Source organism: Phyllostomus discolor, chromosome 2 (assembly GCF_004126475.2).
Source record: "Phyllostomus discolor isolate MPI-MPIP mPhyDis1 chromosome 2, mPhyDis1.pri.v3, whole genome shotgun sequence".
NCBI classification, from domain to species: Eukaryota; Metazoa; Chordata; class Mammalia; order Chiroptera; family Phyllostomidae; genus Phyllostomus; species Phyllostomus discolor.
In genome coordinates, this window is record NC_040904.2 from 165,507,567 (window position 1) to 165,526,543 (window position 18,977).

Below are 18,977 nucleotides of genomic sequence, written 5' to 3' on the forward strand. Positions count from 1 at the left end.
CAAGGCTTAAATGAGGAAGAACTCACTACCACTGCGAGGTAGAACAAGCTGGAAAAGATGGCCTTTATGAAGTGAGATCAGTGCCATCGGTGCTTTTTGTTGTCTGTATCGTTCATACATTATTTCTCTCTCTCTCTTTAATCACTTAATGACCTTGTATTTTTACCTTTGGCTTTAAACTTCCATGTGTTTCCACTTCCTCCTTTCTCTTTTTTCAGTTTCCCTATTCACGTCCAGATCTCTTTTGTGTTGTTCCTTGTGAACACAGGCCTATTCAGCACGTCACCTTGGAAATTGCAGCAGTCTAACATTTGCCTTCTCCAATTCAGAGATTTAAAGGTTATACATGAATTAAAATTTTCAATTGGATTAATGTCAGTTATAAGGGAACTTGCTATTTAAAATATTAGTGTATTATTTATTGCATTATTATACTATTTTGTACTGCATGAGGTCTTTTGGGACATGCATAATAACCCATTTACCTATTAGGTGAATCTGTGTTTTATATATTTGCATAAGATGAGGTGCACAGTACACAGTCCTTATTTTATATTTAAAAGAAAAATCCTCATCTGAGCTATAGCCAATGAGGTTTATCTGAGGTGCAATTATTGCTAATCAAAAATCCTCATCCGAGGATAAGTTTATTGATTTTTAAGATTTTATTTATTTGTTTTTAGAGAGAGGAAGAGAAACATTGATCGGTTGCCTCTCACCCGTGACAGGCTACAACTCAGGCATGTGCCCTGACTGGGAATGGAACTGGCAACCTTTCGCTTTGTAGGACAGTGCTCTAACCAACTGAGCCACACTGGCCAGGGCAGTCCAGGTAGTATTTTGACTAAGCTAGAGCTTATTGCCAAATTGGATTCTCCTATCTTAAAGAATAACTTTGCTTTGGCTGTCATATAGTTTGGTATCATTAACCAGCAAAGTTTGGGCACTGAGGTGGATGGTACCCCAATAAATCTCCATGACTGCTCAAACTCTGGATGTGTAGGCCTGTGAAACCTTTTTTAGCCTGCCCACGTGACTTTTAGACTGTTTTTTGTTCCTCATCCCACTGAATCACAGAGTGGTCTGGGGCCTTCTCTTCCTTTTCGTCTTCTGTGTCCAGGGAAAACAGAGTCATGAACATTTACATAGCACTGACTGTGTTATAAACATTTGATACTTTATTAACTATTTAATCTTCACAAAACCCTGTAAGAGTCATACTATCATCTTTATTTTCCAGATGCAAGAGCTGTGGCACAGGGAAGTGACATACCTTATTAAGGGTCACACTACTAGTGAGCAGGGGAGCTAGGGTTTGCTCTTAGGCCATCTGGCTCCGGGACCGACTGCATGTTGCATCACACCTAAATTTCGGCGGTAGGGAGATGACCATTACATGGTACCCTGAGGACTGCTTTTTCTGTGATCTGCTGCTGTTTCATTTTGCAGTATTGTTTCTTAGCCTCTTAGAGTCTCTAATGTCACCTAAGGGGGAAGAATGGAATTTGTGGCATTTTTCCCAAGCCACCCAACCTCTAGATCTGGCTTCATGGTTCTTGGTTGCAGTGGAAAGTTAGGCTTTGGAACCAGCCTAAGCTGAGTTTAAGTCCTGCCATCCATCAATTCAATATTCAGTAAATATCCACTGAGCTCCTAAATGTCAAATACCTGGCTTTGTAGTGGGTACTGACCACACAGTAAACAGAACAATTCCTTTCTCTCATGAAATGTAGTCAAGTGAGGGAAAAGTGGAAAACAAATATATGTCAGGTGGTAAATGCTCAGAAATGCAAGGCAAGAGGATAGAGACTAAAGGGAAGCACTATTTTATTTGTTTATTTATAATCCTCACCCGATGATATGTTTATTGGTTTTTAGAGAGAGGGGAAAGGAAAGTGGGGGTGAGAGAAACATCGATGTCATCCATAGGTTGCCTCCCCTAAGTGCCCCCACAGGGGGATCTCAGTCACAAGGTAGGCATGTGCCCTGACGGAGAATCAAGCCTGCAACCTTTCAGGGTACAGGACGATGCTCTAACAAACTGAGCCACCGGGCCAGGGCAGGAGAAGCACTATTGTAGAAATATGGTTAGAGATGGTCTTTGATAAAGGGGCATTTGAGCAAATATTAAATGAGGGCGTGTGTGGCTAGCTGGTGAAATAATGTGCCAGGCCCTGAGATGAGAGCATGATTGTCCTGCTGAAGGAACTGCAAGGAGGCCAGTGGGCCAGTGTTCCAGCAGAATAAGGGTAAGGGAAAGCAGAGGGAAACAAAAGAGGACATAGGACTGGGGGAGCTGGAGGGAGAAGTGGTGCCTATCTCTTGTAGGGTATTTTATGTCCAGGAAGAGACATGAACTATTCTGAATGAATGGGAAACCAGTCAGGGTGTTCTTGACAAATAACAGATAACTTCTGAGTTTTCATTTATACCATCTTAAAAGTGAGTTGCAAAGTTGTGAAGATCAATGATCATGTAAAAATAATTTTGAAAGAAAACAATCAATCCGTCAATACCTATCGAGATAACTCAGTATATTGCTTGTATTTTCTTCTCCATACCTTGGGCAAGTTGCAGCACGTCATGCCGCTTAAGATTAAGATATCTCATGAACGAGCAAAAGAGGATTATGTTCTTTTGTAGGCATGGGAGTGTGATTCTGTCAAAAGGAAAAAGGTAGTTTTAGAGGAGAATTTGTTTAGTCATTGAAGCTCTGTAGCTGAGTGTCTACCCTCTTCAAAAGGCTGCAGCCGCGCCTAACTCGGTTTCCCAGGGTCCGCTGCTGCACAGACGCCGCCTCCTGAGCCTGTTAGCTCGGAGAGTTTCGGCTTTGCGCTGGTTACCGCCTCCAACTCCCAGCATGCCGCAGAGCGTGGGGCCTGGACGTAGACTCCATTTCCCAGCCTGCCCCGGGCCTTGGTCAAGACGTGCCGGCGCCTATAAGAGCCAGGGCTCTGCGGCCACAGCCTATTGTTAGCCGGAGCCGGGGCGGTTCTGGGCGGCTGCTGCCGAGGGCTCCCGAGTTGCCGGAGCCGTCCGCCCTCCGCCGCCTGCCGGCCGACCTGCCCACCCGCCCTCCTCCCTATCCTGTGGCCCTGGGAACTCCCCGACCATCGCTGCAGTCCCGGGACTCGCGCTATCCTCCTTCCTTACCAGCGGGCTAGGGCGGCGGCGGCAGCAGCGGGGGTGGCAGAGACCATCACGGGAGGAGGCAACTGCGGCGGGGCCGGTAATGGGCCTGGGGGTGGCGGGGCGGAGGGTGCCGCCTTGTCTTTTCTGGGGATCGGCCCTCAGACGGCGGTGGAGGAGTGGTTACCCCAGAGCCGTGCGGATGGAGGGGTCAGAAATGCTGGCGGCTCGGACGAGAGCGGTCGGGGGCGGGGAGCTAAGGCGCCGTTGGGAAGGGGAAGAGTAGGGAGAGGCGTGGGAGCGAGCGGCACGGAGATCGCGGGCCCGGACTGTGGGGACAGCTTGAGGGAGACAGATGGACGGCTTGGAAGCCGGCACGATTGCGGATGAGGGTTAAGTTCGGAATGGAGTGGAGAAGATGTAGGATGGAGGGAAGTGCAGGAAGGGGAGGGAGAATAGAGGAAAATGTGGGAGGAGTGGTTGGGAATTTTTGAGTAGCAGGCAGGAAGGGATGGGAAACTGGGCAGGGGCTGCAGAAGATAAGAATGAGCGGGAAGGTTAACGGGAATCAGAAAGAAATGGGCCCGGAGCTGAAGGATTCAGCGGGGTTCCATTAAGGGGAACTGGTGACTTGACATGTCCTTTCAGCTCAGGTTCCTGATGTGTCTCCCATTTTTCTGGCGTTGTGTGGGAAAACGAAAGCATCACTTGCCCTGGTTGCTAGCTTGATCCTTTTCACAGGCCCAAACACGCAGCTGACTGCCATTCATCCCCTTTAGTGCTATGGTCTTGATTCATCCTTTTAAGGGGGGTTAGAGTGGCATTGTGTCACAAAACAGTTCTTCAGTATGAAATGTTAGAAGTTATTCCCAAGAGACACAGTGACCCCTTGTCCTACAGTTTTCAGTTCAAGGTAAATCCATGGTTAATTCAGATTTTCCTTTTCTGCCCTGACTTTCCATCTTGCAAATCTCCAAAGCCAGAAGGATGCTGGTGTGTGCCAGAGTTATAAATGACTGGATATCCTTGAGAGTTAATGGTCCCTCCTGCATCATGTTCCAGTTCTTCCACGGAGATCTTGCTTGTGTCCTCCTTATGATGGCGCTTTAGGCACTGGAAGCCAAATTTTGACTTTGTGTCGGTGAACCGGGGAACACCAGGGAGTGTTGGAGGGGGACTTCCTAGACATACCTAGTTTAAAGGATGTTTTCACTTGAGTGCATTAAAAGTTCATGATCCTGGTAATCACAGGGACACATAGAGCCATGAAATTCATAGTGTTTAAGAATTAACCACAACATACTGTAAAAGGAGAAATAGGACAGGTCATCTTATTCAGGTTGATCATAACACTTAGAAAGCTTTCCTTCCTCTGACCTAGCTACAAATGGTAGCCCTGGTGATCTTAGTAGGGATTTTGCTCCCTTAACCCTTGGCAGAAGGTTGGGTTCCAGCGGAGAGGCTTTCTCCTGTGAGATGTATACTTTGTCTTATTTTGCATTCATTTAGGAGAGAGGCTTTTATTACCTAAACTTTGCAAATATATTTTGCATCCACAAAATTTGGCAGGGGTGCATTCCGGTTTTGGAGGTTTGTTAAAGGAATCGTGATGTGCCTGAAAAGGCTTAGATCTAGTACTAAAATGCACATATGCGTATATATCTATTTTGTTTGGTGCTAGCCTGATACCCTCTACATACTGTGAATACCTTTGGGAAATGTTCAGCTAGAAACATTTGAGAGAAGACCGGAAAGCATGTAGCCAGAAAGTGTCAGTTGACCTTTCATTTCACTGGCATTTAAAAGCTTTTACAGAGGTTTGCATTATTTTCTCAAAAGCATTTGTTGTTTGAGTTGCTCATTTTGACAGTTAACTGTCAGTTATGGCCTGCATTGCCAGTCTCACCTCGATTATTTCTGTATGGGGTCAAGTGCTGGGAGTATAACTTGTGTTTCTCAAACACATGCATTGATTCTCTGCCAGGTGAGAGGTGGGAATGACTGGTTGCTGATTGTGGTTTGAAAGGAGACTGATTTGATAAATTGGAAAATGTGGAACCTATTCTAGTTGTTGCTGTTGCAAAGGAAGATCTCCACAGGCCACCGCGGAAGTGGATGGGAGGTTTGTTCTTGGTGCCTAGTGAACATTTCTGTCTAACAAGTCAAGTTCACAGCAGAGAGTTGGACAAGGAGAGCTGGGTTGAAATTTAAAGTTATATTGGTTGTCAGGACAGAATCGGTGGATTTTTTTTAAACAATGGAGTTAATTCAGAGAATGTGATGCTAACAGATCAAGCTAAGTCAACATACACGTTGACACATAGAGCCATAGATGATTATTCTCAGGCATTTTAAAGAAAGTATTTTTCTCCTTTGTTTCACATCTTTTTATCTTCTCTTCTTTATCTACTTCCTGTGGTTGCCCAGAAGCCACTATTCCAGCAGTGGAAGGGGAGAGGACACAGATAAAAAGGCAAAGGGGAGTGGGACTAGCAGCCAGCAATCCTTGCCGCACCAGAGTGCACAGAGATTAACCTACCAGAAATGATACCCCTGAGGGCAACTGGGTGAAGATGGGAGAATTTTGATAATAAAGATGATTTTGGACCAAAGCCAATATCATGTAGGGCTCACAGAGAAATATTCAAAGGGAATCCACACTGCCAGAAGCAAAGGGATACCCAGGAAAGAACCAGAAGTGCATATTTGCTTCCAGTCATGAATCTCTGAGTAATTCCAGGCTGAGGAAAAGACCACTTTCCTAGTAGCAACGCCCCCTGGATCTCAGTTAAAATTGAAGCTGGACTTGCACCTTTCCTGAGGAAGCAGAATTTGGAGCTCAGTTTGACTTTTCGTGTGGTTGATAAGGTTTTTAAGTCGGGAAGAAGAATTAAATTCAGTAGTCAACATTATTCTCTTTTTTTAATCCCACCCATATAAGCACTCAATTGCAAAGGTTCCTCCCCCCTCCCATAATAGAATGGAATGAGAAATTTGTTAATAGCTATCTTTAAACACAGCAGTATTCTTAACCCATAAAAAGACCTTGGCTTTCTCCATTCTTACCATGTCCTAGGAATGTGACCTCTGATGGCAAGACCAGTAACCTGAAAAGCAGAATTGAAAACTAATATAATAATGCATGTCAACTGTAATTGAAAAATATTTTTAATGATTTAAAAAATAAAAAATGATACTTTGGACTCATTTTTCAATTTAATTACGATTCTTTCAAGTACTTGATTACTTTTTTCCCCTCCCTGGCCACATTTATTTCAGGAATGCGCTTGTCTGAGACCTATATAGCTGAGGTTTCTTAGATCCCTCTTGTGACTTAAAACGGCAGGATTTTGATGAGCTCTAGATAGATAGATACAGAAGTGTCATTTCTAAAGTACTTACTAGATCTGGTTCACTATGCAGAGCTTGTCCAAGAGCACGCAGATTGCATCTAAAAGACATAGTCCAGAAAAACAGCTCTGTAGCAGGCGTCTCTTGACACCACAGTATATTCTGGGTAGCTGCTGCTCTGCAGTAATGCAGCCCTGTCTTTCTGGGCAGTGTTGTTATTCCTGCTGCATAATTAGCAACTAGTGAGATCATAGTCTGGGGAGATTCTGGCATTACTGAGGCAAAGCAGGGAGGCCTCTATCATCACACGTGGCTCTGGCTCTGACAGCATTTCTGTCGAGCAGATTTACCTCCTTGGGAACTGACGTCCCAAGACAGAGGAGAGATCTGTATCCAGGCTCCTTGGTTCTGTGACAGCTTGTTAAAGACACTGCCTGCCATATAGATGTAACCAGAGTAAATTGTCACTGCTTTTGCTATTGTTTCCCCCTTGCCGGTTTCTTCGCAGAGGGCGAAGGTGGGAAAGCTGAGTTTTCCTTGCACAGAGGAAGGTGATAGACCAGCAGAGCCCTGTTTTATGGAGCAGTATGAGATTGGGAAAGGTTCTGGGTTTTGAACCAGTGCAGATTCTAATCTTCACTCCATTGTTTAGAACCAAATTTGACCTTTTTAGGAGCCCGGAGAGACACTTTATACTTGTGAAGACCTGGGTAAAGCGTTTCCCTGGCTGCTGCTGTACTTTGAAATTGAGAGCCTGGAGCAGTATTTCCCAAAGTGTGTTCCAAGGATCATTTGCCCCCTAAAATACTCTGGAAAACAAAGGTTCCCTAATCAGGTGTGTGAAGCGCACTGTGTTCTGTTTTCTTCTACTCCTCCCCATGCTCATTAGCATATTAAGCCTCTAAGAGGTCCTCCCATAAGCAGTTTTCTAAACTATTTTAACATGACAGTCCTATTTCCATGTAAAAGCTATTAATATCCATTGGGTAAGTTTATTCCATATGTACACTTTGGGAAATGCCAGGCCATATCTTCAGTAGGAAAAATAATTGGATGTAGCCTAGGTTTGGGCACAGCCTAATTCCGCTGTTGATCCCCAGTCCCTCCCGCTGGCCCCTGGGGGAGCTCTGCCGTGTGATCAGAGGAGCAGCTCCTGTTAGGCCCCAGCTAATGAAGCCTGGAGCCCAGCTGGCTCGGAACCAAGGGCCTTCGCTCCACTGGGAAAGGTGCTACGGTTACTCATCTCATTATTCCGAGAGTGACTGAGACTGGAGGGGCCGAGGGGAACCAAAAGTAGGAGAATGTTGGCGGGAATCAGGAGAGAAATGACCCAATCTGGAGAGCCCTGACATCAGTGCTTAGCTCAGGTGCTTGCTTTCTTCAGTCGGAGAGCTTGATTTATAGACTCGGGAGGGGTCTGTCTTAGGACAGGAATGCTGATTCCTCTTTTCCCCTGGGCAGAATCCTAATGCACCTGGCTAGCTGGTGGTGAGCGGGGGCTCTGGGGCCAACGCGGTGGGCTCCCCAAGGAAACCCCTTTGAAACCAATGGATGCATTCACGGGCTCGGGTCTCAAGAGGAAGTTTGATGATGTGGATGTGGGCTCATCAGTGTCCAACTCAGATGATGAGATCTCCAGCAGTGACAGTGCTGACAGCTGCGACAGCCTCAATCCTCCTACAACTGCCAGCTTCGCACGTGAGTGAGCCACTCCCCCACCCCACGCCACCCCACCCCACCCCTGCACCCAGTCCCCAAGCCTCAGAGCCCATTGGCACTTTGAGACAGCTGCTGCTAACCAGCTTGGGGGTTTTCCCTTAGTCATAATCTTTCCCATTCTTAGCTCAGCCTTGCTCTTTGGAGGACCCCGTTGCTCTAATATTGTAGACTTAAGTCTGATTTATTCTAGCTGGTTTCACTTGTGTTTGGTTTGTGGGTCCCCGGAATGGGCTGAATGAAAGTGAAGGAGGAGAGGAGTGCAGGATTCTGCCCTTCCCCACTGAAGTCCCATACAGTTCCATGATACCATAGCTCCAGCAGGACACAAATCCTGACTGCCTGCTCATCCAGGGCAACTCCAGATTTTTTCATCCTTATGGCTCAATTATTTTCTTGGAAAGAACGTCTGATACTATAGATCAGGGGTTGCCTGTGGGCCAAATCTGGCTCAGTGCCTACTTTTGTAAATAAAGTTTTATTGGGACACATCCACACCCATTGTCTGATTGCTTTCATGATACAATGGCTGAGTCGAGTAGTTAAAACAGAGTGCTGATGATCTGCCAAACCTAGCCCTGGCTGGTGCGGCTCAGTGGATTGTGCCTGCAAACTGGAAGGTCACTGGTTCAATTCCCTCCCTTCCTCTCTCTCTAAAAATAAATAAAATTTAAAAAGCCTAAAACACATACTAGCCTGTTACAGAAGTTTACTGTCTCATTATACAACGTTGTCTAACAGAATTTTCTGTTATGAAAGAAGTGTTCTGTGTCTACACTGCCCACTATGGTAGCCATTAGCCATGTGTAGTATTGAGCACCTGAATTGAGAATTAGTGTAACTGAGGAGCTGAGTTGTAGGTGTTACTTCATTTTAACTAACTTTTATTTAAATTGATGTATGTGGCTGGTAGCTGCTGTGTTGGACGGTAAAGCTATATAGGTGGTTTTTATCCTAAGAAGATTACCTAGAAATCCTCTTCCCGACTGACGTCTAAAAATAGATTTTGCGGTCTGTTTGGGTGCAGTCATTCTGGAGGCAGTGCTGTGGACTAGCTGATGCCCACGGTCCCTTCCAGCTCTGCATTTATGACTTGAAAATCAGCAGTGTCTCTGGGTACAGGGAGCACCTTTGGAGGAGAGTTGAGAGCCTAGATAGATGAGAAGGAATAAGGTCCCCAAACAGGCTGTCTCTGGGTCAATAAAAGCGCTCTGTGCTCCCTTCGCAGCCACCTCCATCCTGAAGCGGCAGAAGCAGCTGCGGAGGAAGAATGTGCGCTTCGACCAGGTGACTGTGTACTACTTTGCCCGGCGCCAGGGTTTTACCAGTGTGCCCAGCCAGGGCGGTAGCTCTCTGGGCATGGCTCAGCGTCATAATTCTGTACGCAGCTACACGCTCTGTGAGTTTGCTCAGGAGCAGGAGGTGAACCATCGGGAGATTCTTCGTGAGCACCTGAAGGAGGAGAAACTCCACGCCAAGAAGATGAAGGTGCCTAGGGGGTCTGGGCTCTGGTACTTCCCCTGTGCCAAAATAAAGTGGGAAACCGTCTAGGTCTATTGATTTTTTTTTTTTTTTTTTTTTTTTTTTTTTTTTTTACTGTTGCCCTTGGCCTCCAGATCTTTCTAGAGAAGAGGCTCAGATTTGGAATCAAATCTCAGTCTGAGACACCCTTCTTTTGTATCTTGTGGGGAATCTACCAGAGATAGCAAAATGACTTCTCTGGAATTCCCTACTCTTGCCCTCTCATTGTTTTTTAAAGGTTTAAAATGTGAGTACTTGAAGGCATTCAAGTTTGCTCCCCCAGAACCTGAGGAAAGACAGTGTTTCGGTTCCTTGTCAGTTGATTATATCTGTTGCCCGCATGCACAGGGTGGGTTTGGATCATTTCCATTGTCCGAAAGGATCCTACTGGTTCTGTAACCCCCATCATCTCTAGGTGACAGTCTTTGGGTATAAACAACAGCATTACTGAATGGCTATTTTGATTGTATAATCTGCGCCTGCCGCTGGTGTGGCCCTGGCTCCTCAAGTGCGGGAGGAGAGCGTGCCTGGAAGGGGCCTGTCTCAGATGGTGCTGTGTAGCCACCCATTTGCTCTCGTAGCGCTGCTGGACACTCTACAGCCGTAGTTTCCACCAGTCTACAAAAATTGCCCCCAGAGTTTCTAGTTCCAAATTGGGAGAACACTGCTTTAGGCCTGGCCGAGTTTCTGGTGGGCCCATAGTAAAACGGTGGCTACACTGTTTCCAGGGCTGGGGGTGAAATCCTATTGAGACAACTGCGGTGTCGCAGGGCTGGAGGACTGGTGGCAGAGGGTGCAGGCTAACTAGATCCCTGCCTTTCTCCCTTTGGGAGCTCTGTGTCTGCTTCCCTCAGCCTGCTCCTAAAGCCTTACACCTGTTCTCCTAACTGGAACGACATTCAGGCTTCCCTTTCGTCTGTCTGAGGAATTCCAACACTGATCCCGTCCCCTTCCTGCTGCTATAGCAACAGCTGGGCAAATATACACTGTTCTCGTCATCTGCAGTGAAGGCTTCCCTCTCCCCAGGAAGAATCCCTCTCCTAAATCTGGTAGATGAATGACCTGTGAGAACAGGATGTTATGTTCTGTGGCCTCCCACAGAGGAGGTCCAGAGACAAACCCAAGGCTTAAGGTACAGGACTCCTGCTTGTAGCAGGTTAGTGCGCAGCAGCTGTGCTGGCATCTAATACAACTTTCTATGTCAAGAGGAAACCCTTTGCCCTCCCCAAGTCTGGTTTACTCTTTTCTTAGAACTTTTTCTATCTTTACACTCCATAGGGGAGGCAGTTGCCCTCAAAAATATATATTCTGGCCCTGGCCGGGGTAGCTCAGTTTGCTACAGCATCGTCCCGGTACGCCAGGGTTGCAGGTTCATTCCCCAGTCAGGGCACATACAAGAAACCACCAATGAGTGCGCAAATGAGTGGAACGACAAATTGATGTTTCTCTAAAATCAGTAAAAAACATTTTAAATTAAAAAATATATTCTCTATCACCTATATGCCATCTAATATTTATTTTCCTTTTGGGCTGCCACAAGAAAAGAAGAAAGGAAAAAGTTGGTGGTTCTCTGCAGCTTTAGTTGCCAATAATTTTTCTAATATTTTTATTACCTTTTTTGCCTTTTATCCACATGAAATTTATTATTATGAATAGTATAATTGGAGATCTAACTTTTTAAAGAATATTCAATTGTCCCAATACCATTAAATTATTAGAAAACTGACAAATGATATGAAAGTCACCTCTATCATGACATATTAAATTTTTATATATACATGGGTTTCTTTCTGTTGCATCTCTAATCTCTTGAGAGGATAGAAGGATCGAGGGTGATTGGGGAGGAAGCCAACCCAGGTGAAATAGACAGGAGCAATCCTAAGGTCTGCGGCAAGACCCCTGTAGTTGGTACAGAAATAATAGACTGCTGTGGCTGGCATGGTTCAGTGGATTGAGCACCAGCCTTCGAACCAAAGGGTCACTGGTTTGATTCCCAGTCAGGGCACATGCCTGGGTTGCAGGTCAGGTCCCCAACAAGGGGCTCATGAGAGGCAATTGCACATTGGTGTTTCTCTCCCTCTTTTTCTCCCTCCCTTCCCCTCTCTAAAATAAATGAGTAAATGCAATCTTTAAAAGAGAAGAAAAATAATAGGCTAAGGAATTCTCAAAAGGACCACTTTCTCTCCTCATTTTTCTACCAGCTCCCTGCTAACAAGCAAACGAACAAAACAGGTATGTAGCCTGTTACCCAGCTCTCTTGCATCACATCTCTCCCAGGAGTTGTTCCTTTACCAGCACCACTCCGTGGCTGTCTGACAAAATAAGCCAAACCCTCCAGTAGCTTGGCTTTCTTCCTGCTAGTAGCTTTCAGAGCCCTGGGGATTGTAAGGCCTCATTTTCTTTACTTGAATTCTCTAGCAAGTTTTCAAAACTCATTGAGCTATGGATTGTCTTCAACTTGTCCTTCTGCCAGGATTCCCTTTTCCTGACTGCCTGTCTCTCCTAGCCCAGAGAACCCAGATCTGCCTGTAGATAATACAGTCAGTATCACACATGCCACCCTACCTCACCTACAACTTTTCTTAGAAATTAACTAAAAACAGATTAGAAAGGAGAAAGAATGTGCATACGTTTTTTTCTAGACCATGGGCTGGAAGCAAGAGTTTGACAGCCATAAATAATTTTCTCATTTTTCTCCTTCCAATAAAATGAAGCTCTTCTGTGTATGAATAGAGAATTGTTCACAGTGTGGGGATGCAGACTCATTGACAAGGACATGGTAGCCTTGTACTACCCTCCAATGCACCTGTCTCCAAAATGGTTTTGTGTCCTTCTGGCTGCAAAGTGAAGGGTATAAGGCTTCCTGTTTTCCTGCTGTAGATTAATCCTCTTGACCTACACTGTCCAGTATGGTAGCCACACATGGCTATTTATACTGAACTAAAATCAAGTAAAATTTAAAATTTAGTTTCTCAGTGGCACTAACCACATTCACAGTGCTCAGGAGCCACGTGCTAGTGGCCCCTGTATTAGACAGCACGGGTATTTCATAGTGCAGAAAGTTGAGTTGGATCCTGCTGCTCTAACCCACGCTAGCCTGGGAGGAAGCTCTGGCTGATAAGGCCCCAGAGGCTAACCTTTCCTTCCTGTCTCTTGGCAGCTGACCAAGAATGGGACAGTGGAGTCGGTGGAGGCCGATGGCCTGACACTGGATGATGTTTCCGATGAAGATATTGATGTGGAAAATGTGGAGGTCGATGATTACTTCTTCTTGCAACCTCTGCCTACCAAACGGCGACGGGCCCTGTTGAGGGCTTCTGGGGTGCACCGCATTGATGCTGAAGAGAAGCAAGAACTTCGAGCCATCCGCCTGTCACGGGAAGAGTGTGGTTGTGACTGTCGACTGTATTGTGACCCAGAAGCGTGTGCTTGTAGCCAAGCTGGGATTAAATGCCAGGTCAGTCCACATTGGCCTGAGGTGGCGTATCTGCACTATAGTCGGGGATGTGGTGTGGGTGCCCTTGCAGCGGAGACACCTGTTATCTCATCTGTGTTTTATACAATGTCTCGGGGGCATAAGCAGCTGTCAGCAAATGGAAGAATGGGGGTTAGTAAATGTAACACTTAGTAGCTGTTCCCTAAATAATGACTGGTCCATTGAGAGAAAAGGAAGCAGAGAAGTAAGGTAGGCCTTTAGATTTTATCTCGCAGACACTTATTCACAGTACCTCTATTTCAGTTTTATAAAAACCAAAAGAGTCCTTGGATCCTGTCATCCAGGATCACACTTGGCCTGGCAGAGCTTAAATTCATAGTGTCCTGAAAGGTAGAATGCATCAACCTCCCGCTGGCCCTCGGACGGCCAGCGTGGAAAATGCATTTCAACTGAAAACAGCAGTACCATCCTGAAGAGTGAAATGTATCTGGAGCTTGTATACTGAGGATATGGATGCTGAGTCCTTACAGTTGAACCTCTCCTGACCAACCTTTTCTTATTTTTGGGTAGGTATCGTAGATCTAAACAAATACTGCTTTTCAGAGTGAAGTCCCACAATGAATCAGTCTACTACCCACAGACCTGAGGGCAGTCCCAGTGATTAGATGGTCCCTAAGCAGTGAAATGGAGAGCTCTTTAAGCTGACGTCATAGGAAGACATTGTGTATTTGAATATACCAGCTTGCTCATTTCTTTTTGCTACTTTTTTCCCTCTTTTGGGGGACTCAAAAAGGAGAAAAGGGGCCTGGCTGGTGTTGCTCAGTGGTTTGAGCGTGGGTCTGCAAACCAAGGGGTTGCCCGTTCAATTCCCAGTCAGGGCACATGCCTGGGTTGCAGGCCAAGTCCCCAGTAGGTGATGCAAGAGAGGCAACCACATGTTGATGTTTCTCTCCCTCTCTTCCCTGCCCCAGTCTCAAAACATAAATAAATAAAATCTTAAAAAAAAAAACACCAACCAACCAATGAATGCATAAATGAGTGGAATGACAAACTGATGTTTCTCTAAAATCAGTAAAAAATGTTTTAAATTAAAAAATATATTCTCTATCACCTATATGCCATCTAATATTTATTTTCCTTTTGGGCTGCCACAAAAGAAGAAAGGAAAAAGCTGATGGTACTCTGCAGCTTTAGTTGCCAATAATTTTTCTAACATTTTTATTACTTTTTTTTCTTATTGCTTATCCACATGGAATTCATACCAGCCCGCGAAAGGTTCGATTCCCAGTCTCAGGCTGGTTGCGGGCCAGGTCCCCAGTGTGGGGCACGCAACAGGCAACCACACATTGATATGTCTCTCCCTCTTTCTCCCCCCTTCCCCTTTCTAAAAAATAAATAAAATCTTTAAAAAATTTTTTAAGGAGGTAGAAAGCATCTTTTTTCCAGATATCCCTGGTGTGAAATTTATCTTGGTTATTGCCTCAGCACCAGCCCGATCAGCCATCGGGGGAAATGCAGCAGGTGGAGTTTCCCCAGAATGTATTTGTCTGGACCAGCCAGGCGCCCTACTCCCTTTCCCTGCCTGTCATCGCAGGAGACGAGGCTCAGACCCCAGACTGTGGTTTCCCCAGTAAACCCAGTAACTTCTGAAGCAGTATCTGAGACATGTAAATTTCTTTTGCTTTGAGAACTGTTGGTGCTTAGGTATCTCTGGACTTTTGAGCTAGGAAGCGCCCTCTGATAAGACTTCTGTCCACTTTTTGTTGAAAAGAGGAAACAAAGCCCTAGAGAGAGAACAAAGCTGCACTGGGATTCAAACACGAGTGGCTTGCTAACTACTGTCTGGTGCTGTCTTAGTTCACGCTGCATGTTGCTTTGAATTGGCTATCTCTTAGAAAGAGACCACAAGTCCCAGCTGCTTGTTTTTGCCAGCTACTGTCTCCTGTCACCTTTGTTAAATCTGTTGGTCTCTCCTCACCTCAACCTCCCTGTGCCTTCCCCAGGTGGATCGCATGTCCTTTCCGTGTGGCTGCTCCCGGGATGGCTGTGGGAACATGGCTGGGCGCATTGAATTTAACCCAATCCGGGTCCGGACTCATTACCTCCACACCATCATGAAGCTGGAGCTGGAGAGCAAGCGGCAGGTGAGCCGCCCGCCTGCCCCAGATGAGGAGCCCTCGCCCACCACCAGCTGCAGCCTGACCGGAGCGCAGGGGTCTGAGACGCAGGACTTCCAGGAGTTCATTGCTGAGAACGAGACGGCAGTGATGCACCTCCAGAGTGCGGAGGAGCTGGAGCGGCTCAAGGCAGAGGAAGACTCTAGCGGCTCTAGTGCCAGCCTGGACTCCAGCATAGAGAGCCTGGGTGTTTGTATCCTGGAGGAGCCCCTGGCCGTCTCCGAAGAGCTGTGTCCAGGCCTGACAGCTCCCATTCTCATCCAGGCTCAGCTGACCCCAGGCTCCTCGGTCCTGTGTTTTACCGAGAACTCGGACCACCCAGCTGCTTCAGCAGTGACCAGTCCGTCCTATTTGAACAGTGGGCCCCTGGTCTATTATCAGGTGGAGCAGAGGCCAGTCCTGGGGGTGAAAGGAGAGCCTAGTACAGGAGAAGCCCCACCGTCTTTCCCCAAGGAGAAGGATCTCAGTGTCTTCTCTCTCCCTGTTACCTCACTGGTGGCTTGTAGCCCCACAGACCCAGCGGCCCTCTGTAAACCAGAGGTCGGGAAAACACCCACTCTAGAAGCGCTAGTGCCCGAAGATTGTAACCCTGAGGAGCCGGAGAACGAAGACTTCCGCCCCTCGTGGTCCCCCTCGAACCTCCCCTTCAGCACGGACAGTGAAGGAAGCTGTGTGGTGGAGAAGACCTCGCAGCAGGGCGAGGACCGGCCCCCTGAAGACCCTTCTCTGGAACTTCCTCTGGCAGTGTGACATGCAGAGAGAGATTCTGCCTCTTACCCTTCTCTATTTATTCCCTTATTTTATCTAACACCGTTTCAGAACAAACTGTAGAAGCAGCTGCTGCTCCTATGTTATTTTATTGGGGTCTTTGGGGAATGGGTGGGAAAGGATTGTTTGTACAAGTATTTTTAAAAGGGTTAACAGAATCAAGGAGACCAGCCCCAGCTTGATCTGGGGATAGTCTTGGGGCAGAGGCTGCACAGTGCCCAATACTGCGCTTTCTGGGCCACTGGAACAAAGAACTAGGATCTCACAGGAGAATCTAGGTAATTCAAGCAGCTGTTCTTTATGTAGGGATCAGAATACATAATTTGAACAGCATGGCAAAACCCCTTCTCTCCTGAGCTCCAGGGCAGGGTACAAGCTCATTTTTCTCGGTAGCTACTCCGATATCCCATTTTGGTGTGTTGTAACAACCGTTGGAAATGTTGCCTGGAGAGGAGGGGGTAGAAGGGCCTCTGCCTCTGTACAAAACCTCTAGGATTTATAAAAATTTAACCTGGCCTCCCCAGTCCCCCATTTGGTAAATAAGTTAATATTTGACATGTTTGGTGTTCTCTGACTTGTTCCCCACACTGGGGATTCCTGGTTTGTAACTTGAATTGTTTCTTTCTCATGTTCTTAGGTACTAGGGTTTAACTCATCTGTTTGTCTCCCCTCCCCACCCTTGGCCTGCCTTGAAGAGCTAGATTGGCCAGGGACGTGGCACAAAGAGCCCGAGTCTTCTGTGTGTGTCTAACACTAGCTCCATCAGGCCGCTCTAGGCTGGGCCCACGGAGGCGTACATGGAGCGCTAAGTGTATCCAAAGGAGGCCGCAGGAGCAGACGGCAGCTGCAAAGGTGTTGACTTTGTGCCGTGCTTGCTTTCAGCCAGGCACCACCCTCCCCCCCTTGGGAGATTTGAGCTTTAAAGGAATATAGGATGTGGCAGTCTAAGGTCACCAACCAGTTTTGGGTTTTGTTTTTTTCCTGTATCTACCCTGGTGGTCCTTCTTGGATATACGGGGTTGGAGATTTATACCATTCCAGTTCACCCCCAAGAGCTACAAATATTTATTAGACCCCTCCATCTTGATATATAAAAATTGGAAGTGAAAAAAAAATTGGATGCCAAATAAATTCTTAAATGCTACATACAACTTCCACATTCCAAAGAATTCAAGTTCTGCTGACCCCCTCCGAGGTCTAGAGCAGGACTCAGACCCAGTTCTTACCTCTGCCTGGGCACACGGCTCCTGCCCCTCTCACGTCCAGCTTTCGTTCCTGCGTGCGCGCCACTGAACTCATCAGCAAGGTTATCTTTGCTTTAAAATGGAGATAATAGGGAGCAAGACACTCTGCTCTAGCATCCTTTACAACATGCTTTGCTGGTTATGGTTCATTAACCAGGGTAGAACAAAGTGGAAAACCTTTCTTGATGGGGGAGATCACTGTTCCTGCTTATCTTGCTCATAAAGCCTCTTCTTGTGGGACACAGACCCTGGGGTCTTGGAGCAGCCTTCATGTATGTTCCAGCAGCACTTCACCTGTAAAATCGCTGAACTGAGCCTGACAGGCCTTGTACTTAACACGCAGACATCTTTTAACCCACCCGCCTCCCCGTTCCTGGCGGGGAGGGTTCTTAGTTAAGTACATGGGTCCTTAACACTCCCCATCCTCTAGCCTCACGAGACAGAGTTGAGAGCCTTACGTACCTGAGATCTAGAAGCTATTCCAAACCAATCTGCAACCCTCCCCACCCCGCACCTTAGACTGGTCCCCTGAAATACAAGACTGAAGCTTGATTGGAAATTGGACTCTGTGGAGAAGAATCTGTCTGAAAGTTTGTGTTGGAGGGTGTGCTGTAAACATTCCCTCCTTAGGAAGGGTTCCCACTCTAGGAAGTGTTTCCAGTTGCTCAGAGACACATTAGCCTTTGGGATCAAAGCAAGATTTTGAGTCTAATTTATTAAACTCATTGCCAACCCCCATGATGATGACTTTTCTGAAGAAACTAGTTTTCTTCATCTAAACCCTTCATTAGCTCTACAATTCTGACTCACACTGATCCTAAGCTTTTAAATGCTAAGTGTTAACATTTAGCACTAACTACGTTGTTAAGCAAAGGGCCTTTTCTACAACCTGGTCCATCTCATTTCTGGTGCTACCTGAGTTGGACACAATTAGAGCTCATGGTTGCTAGAAAAGCTAGGCCTCTGGTCACAGAAGCAGGGCTTCGTGGTCACTGAGCTTTGATCCTGCTGAGTCCAGGCCTAGATAAAAGAAACGACTTCTTATTGCAACTCATTATTCTCCAATCTCCTCATATACTATACACAGGTTGTATTTTCAATGTGAATCCAAAGCTTGTCTGGTTCTCTGAAAAAAACTTTTTTTTTTTTTTGCCTTTTAGGTCCTTTACATTGTGATAATGCTGTATTTAAAGAGAATATTTAAATGTAATATTAAAGAAATATTCAAAAGAATGGTGTGTTATTCTTTATCTCGGCAGGCCACAATCCAGTTACTTGTTAGAAAAAGGATACTTCTCCAGCATTGTATATGAAACTAATTAGGTCAGTTAGGGATTAATGTTAATGATAGAAGACTTTCACAGTGGAAAAATAGAACATTCTCTTTGGAGCATCAGGAGTGTCACTTGCATCATATGCCCTTAGCCCCTCATCAGCTGAACAGGCTCGGATCCTGCCTGGCTGGAGTTTTTCCCTGTCTGCAGTCCCTACTCTTGGGGCCCATTTTCAATTTCATTACTTTTTTTAAAGATCTTATTCATTTTTAGAGGGTAAAGGAGAGAGAAAAAGAGGGAAAGAAACATCAATGTGTGGCTGCTTCTCACATGGCCCCCACTGAGGACCTGGCCTAACCCA

The 18,977-nt window shown here is 46.2% G+C and overlaps 1 protein-coding gene across 4 annotated transcripts; it reads left to right on the forward strand.

Annotated features, from left to right (window-relative positions):
• The first annotated feature begins 798 nt into the window (after positions 1-798).
• CSRNP2 (cysteine and serine rich nuclear protein 2) lies at positions 799-18,572 on the forward strand. Of its 4 annotated transcripts, none has more exons than XM_036019027.1 (5): positions 799-3,229; positions 7,942-8,178; positions 9,425-9,483; positions 12,878-13,174; positions 15,157-18,572. In XM_036019027.1, exons 2-5 carry the CDS (start codon positions 8,028-8,030, stop codon positions 16,078-16,080), a joined length of 1,431 nt encoding a protein of 476 aa, XP_035874920.1. In that variant the 5' UTR covers positions 799-3,229; positions 7,942-8,027; the 3' UTR covers positions 16,081-18,572. The 4 variants fall into 4 exon arrangements, with proteins under 4 accessions (XP_035874920.1, XP_028387897.1, XP_035874919.1 ...); XM_028532096.2 differs by having other exon boundaries at positions 801-3,229; positions 9,425-9,684; XM_036019026.1 differs by lacking the exon at positions 799-3,229 and adding an exon at positions 3,265-7,315 and having other exon boundaries at positions 9,425-9,684.
• The last annotated feature ends 405 nt before the right edge of the window (positions 18,573-18,977 follow it).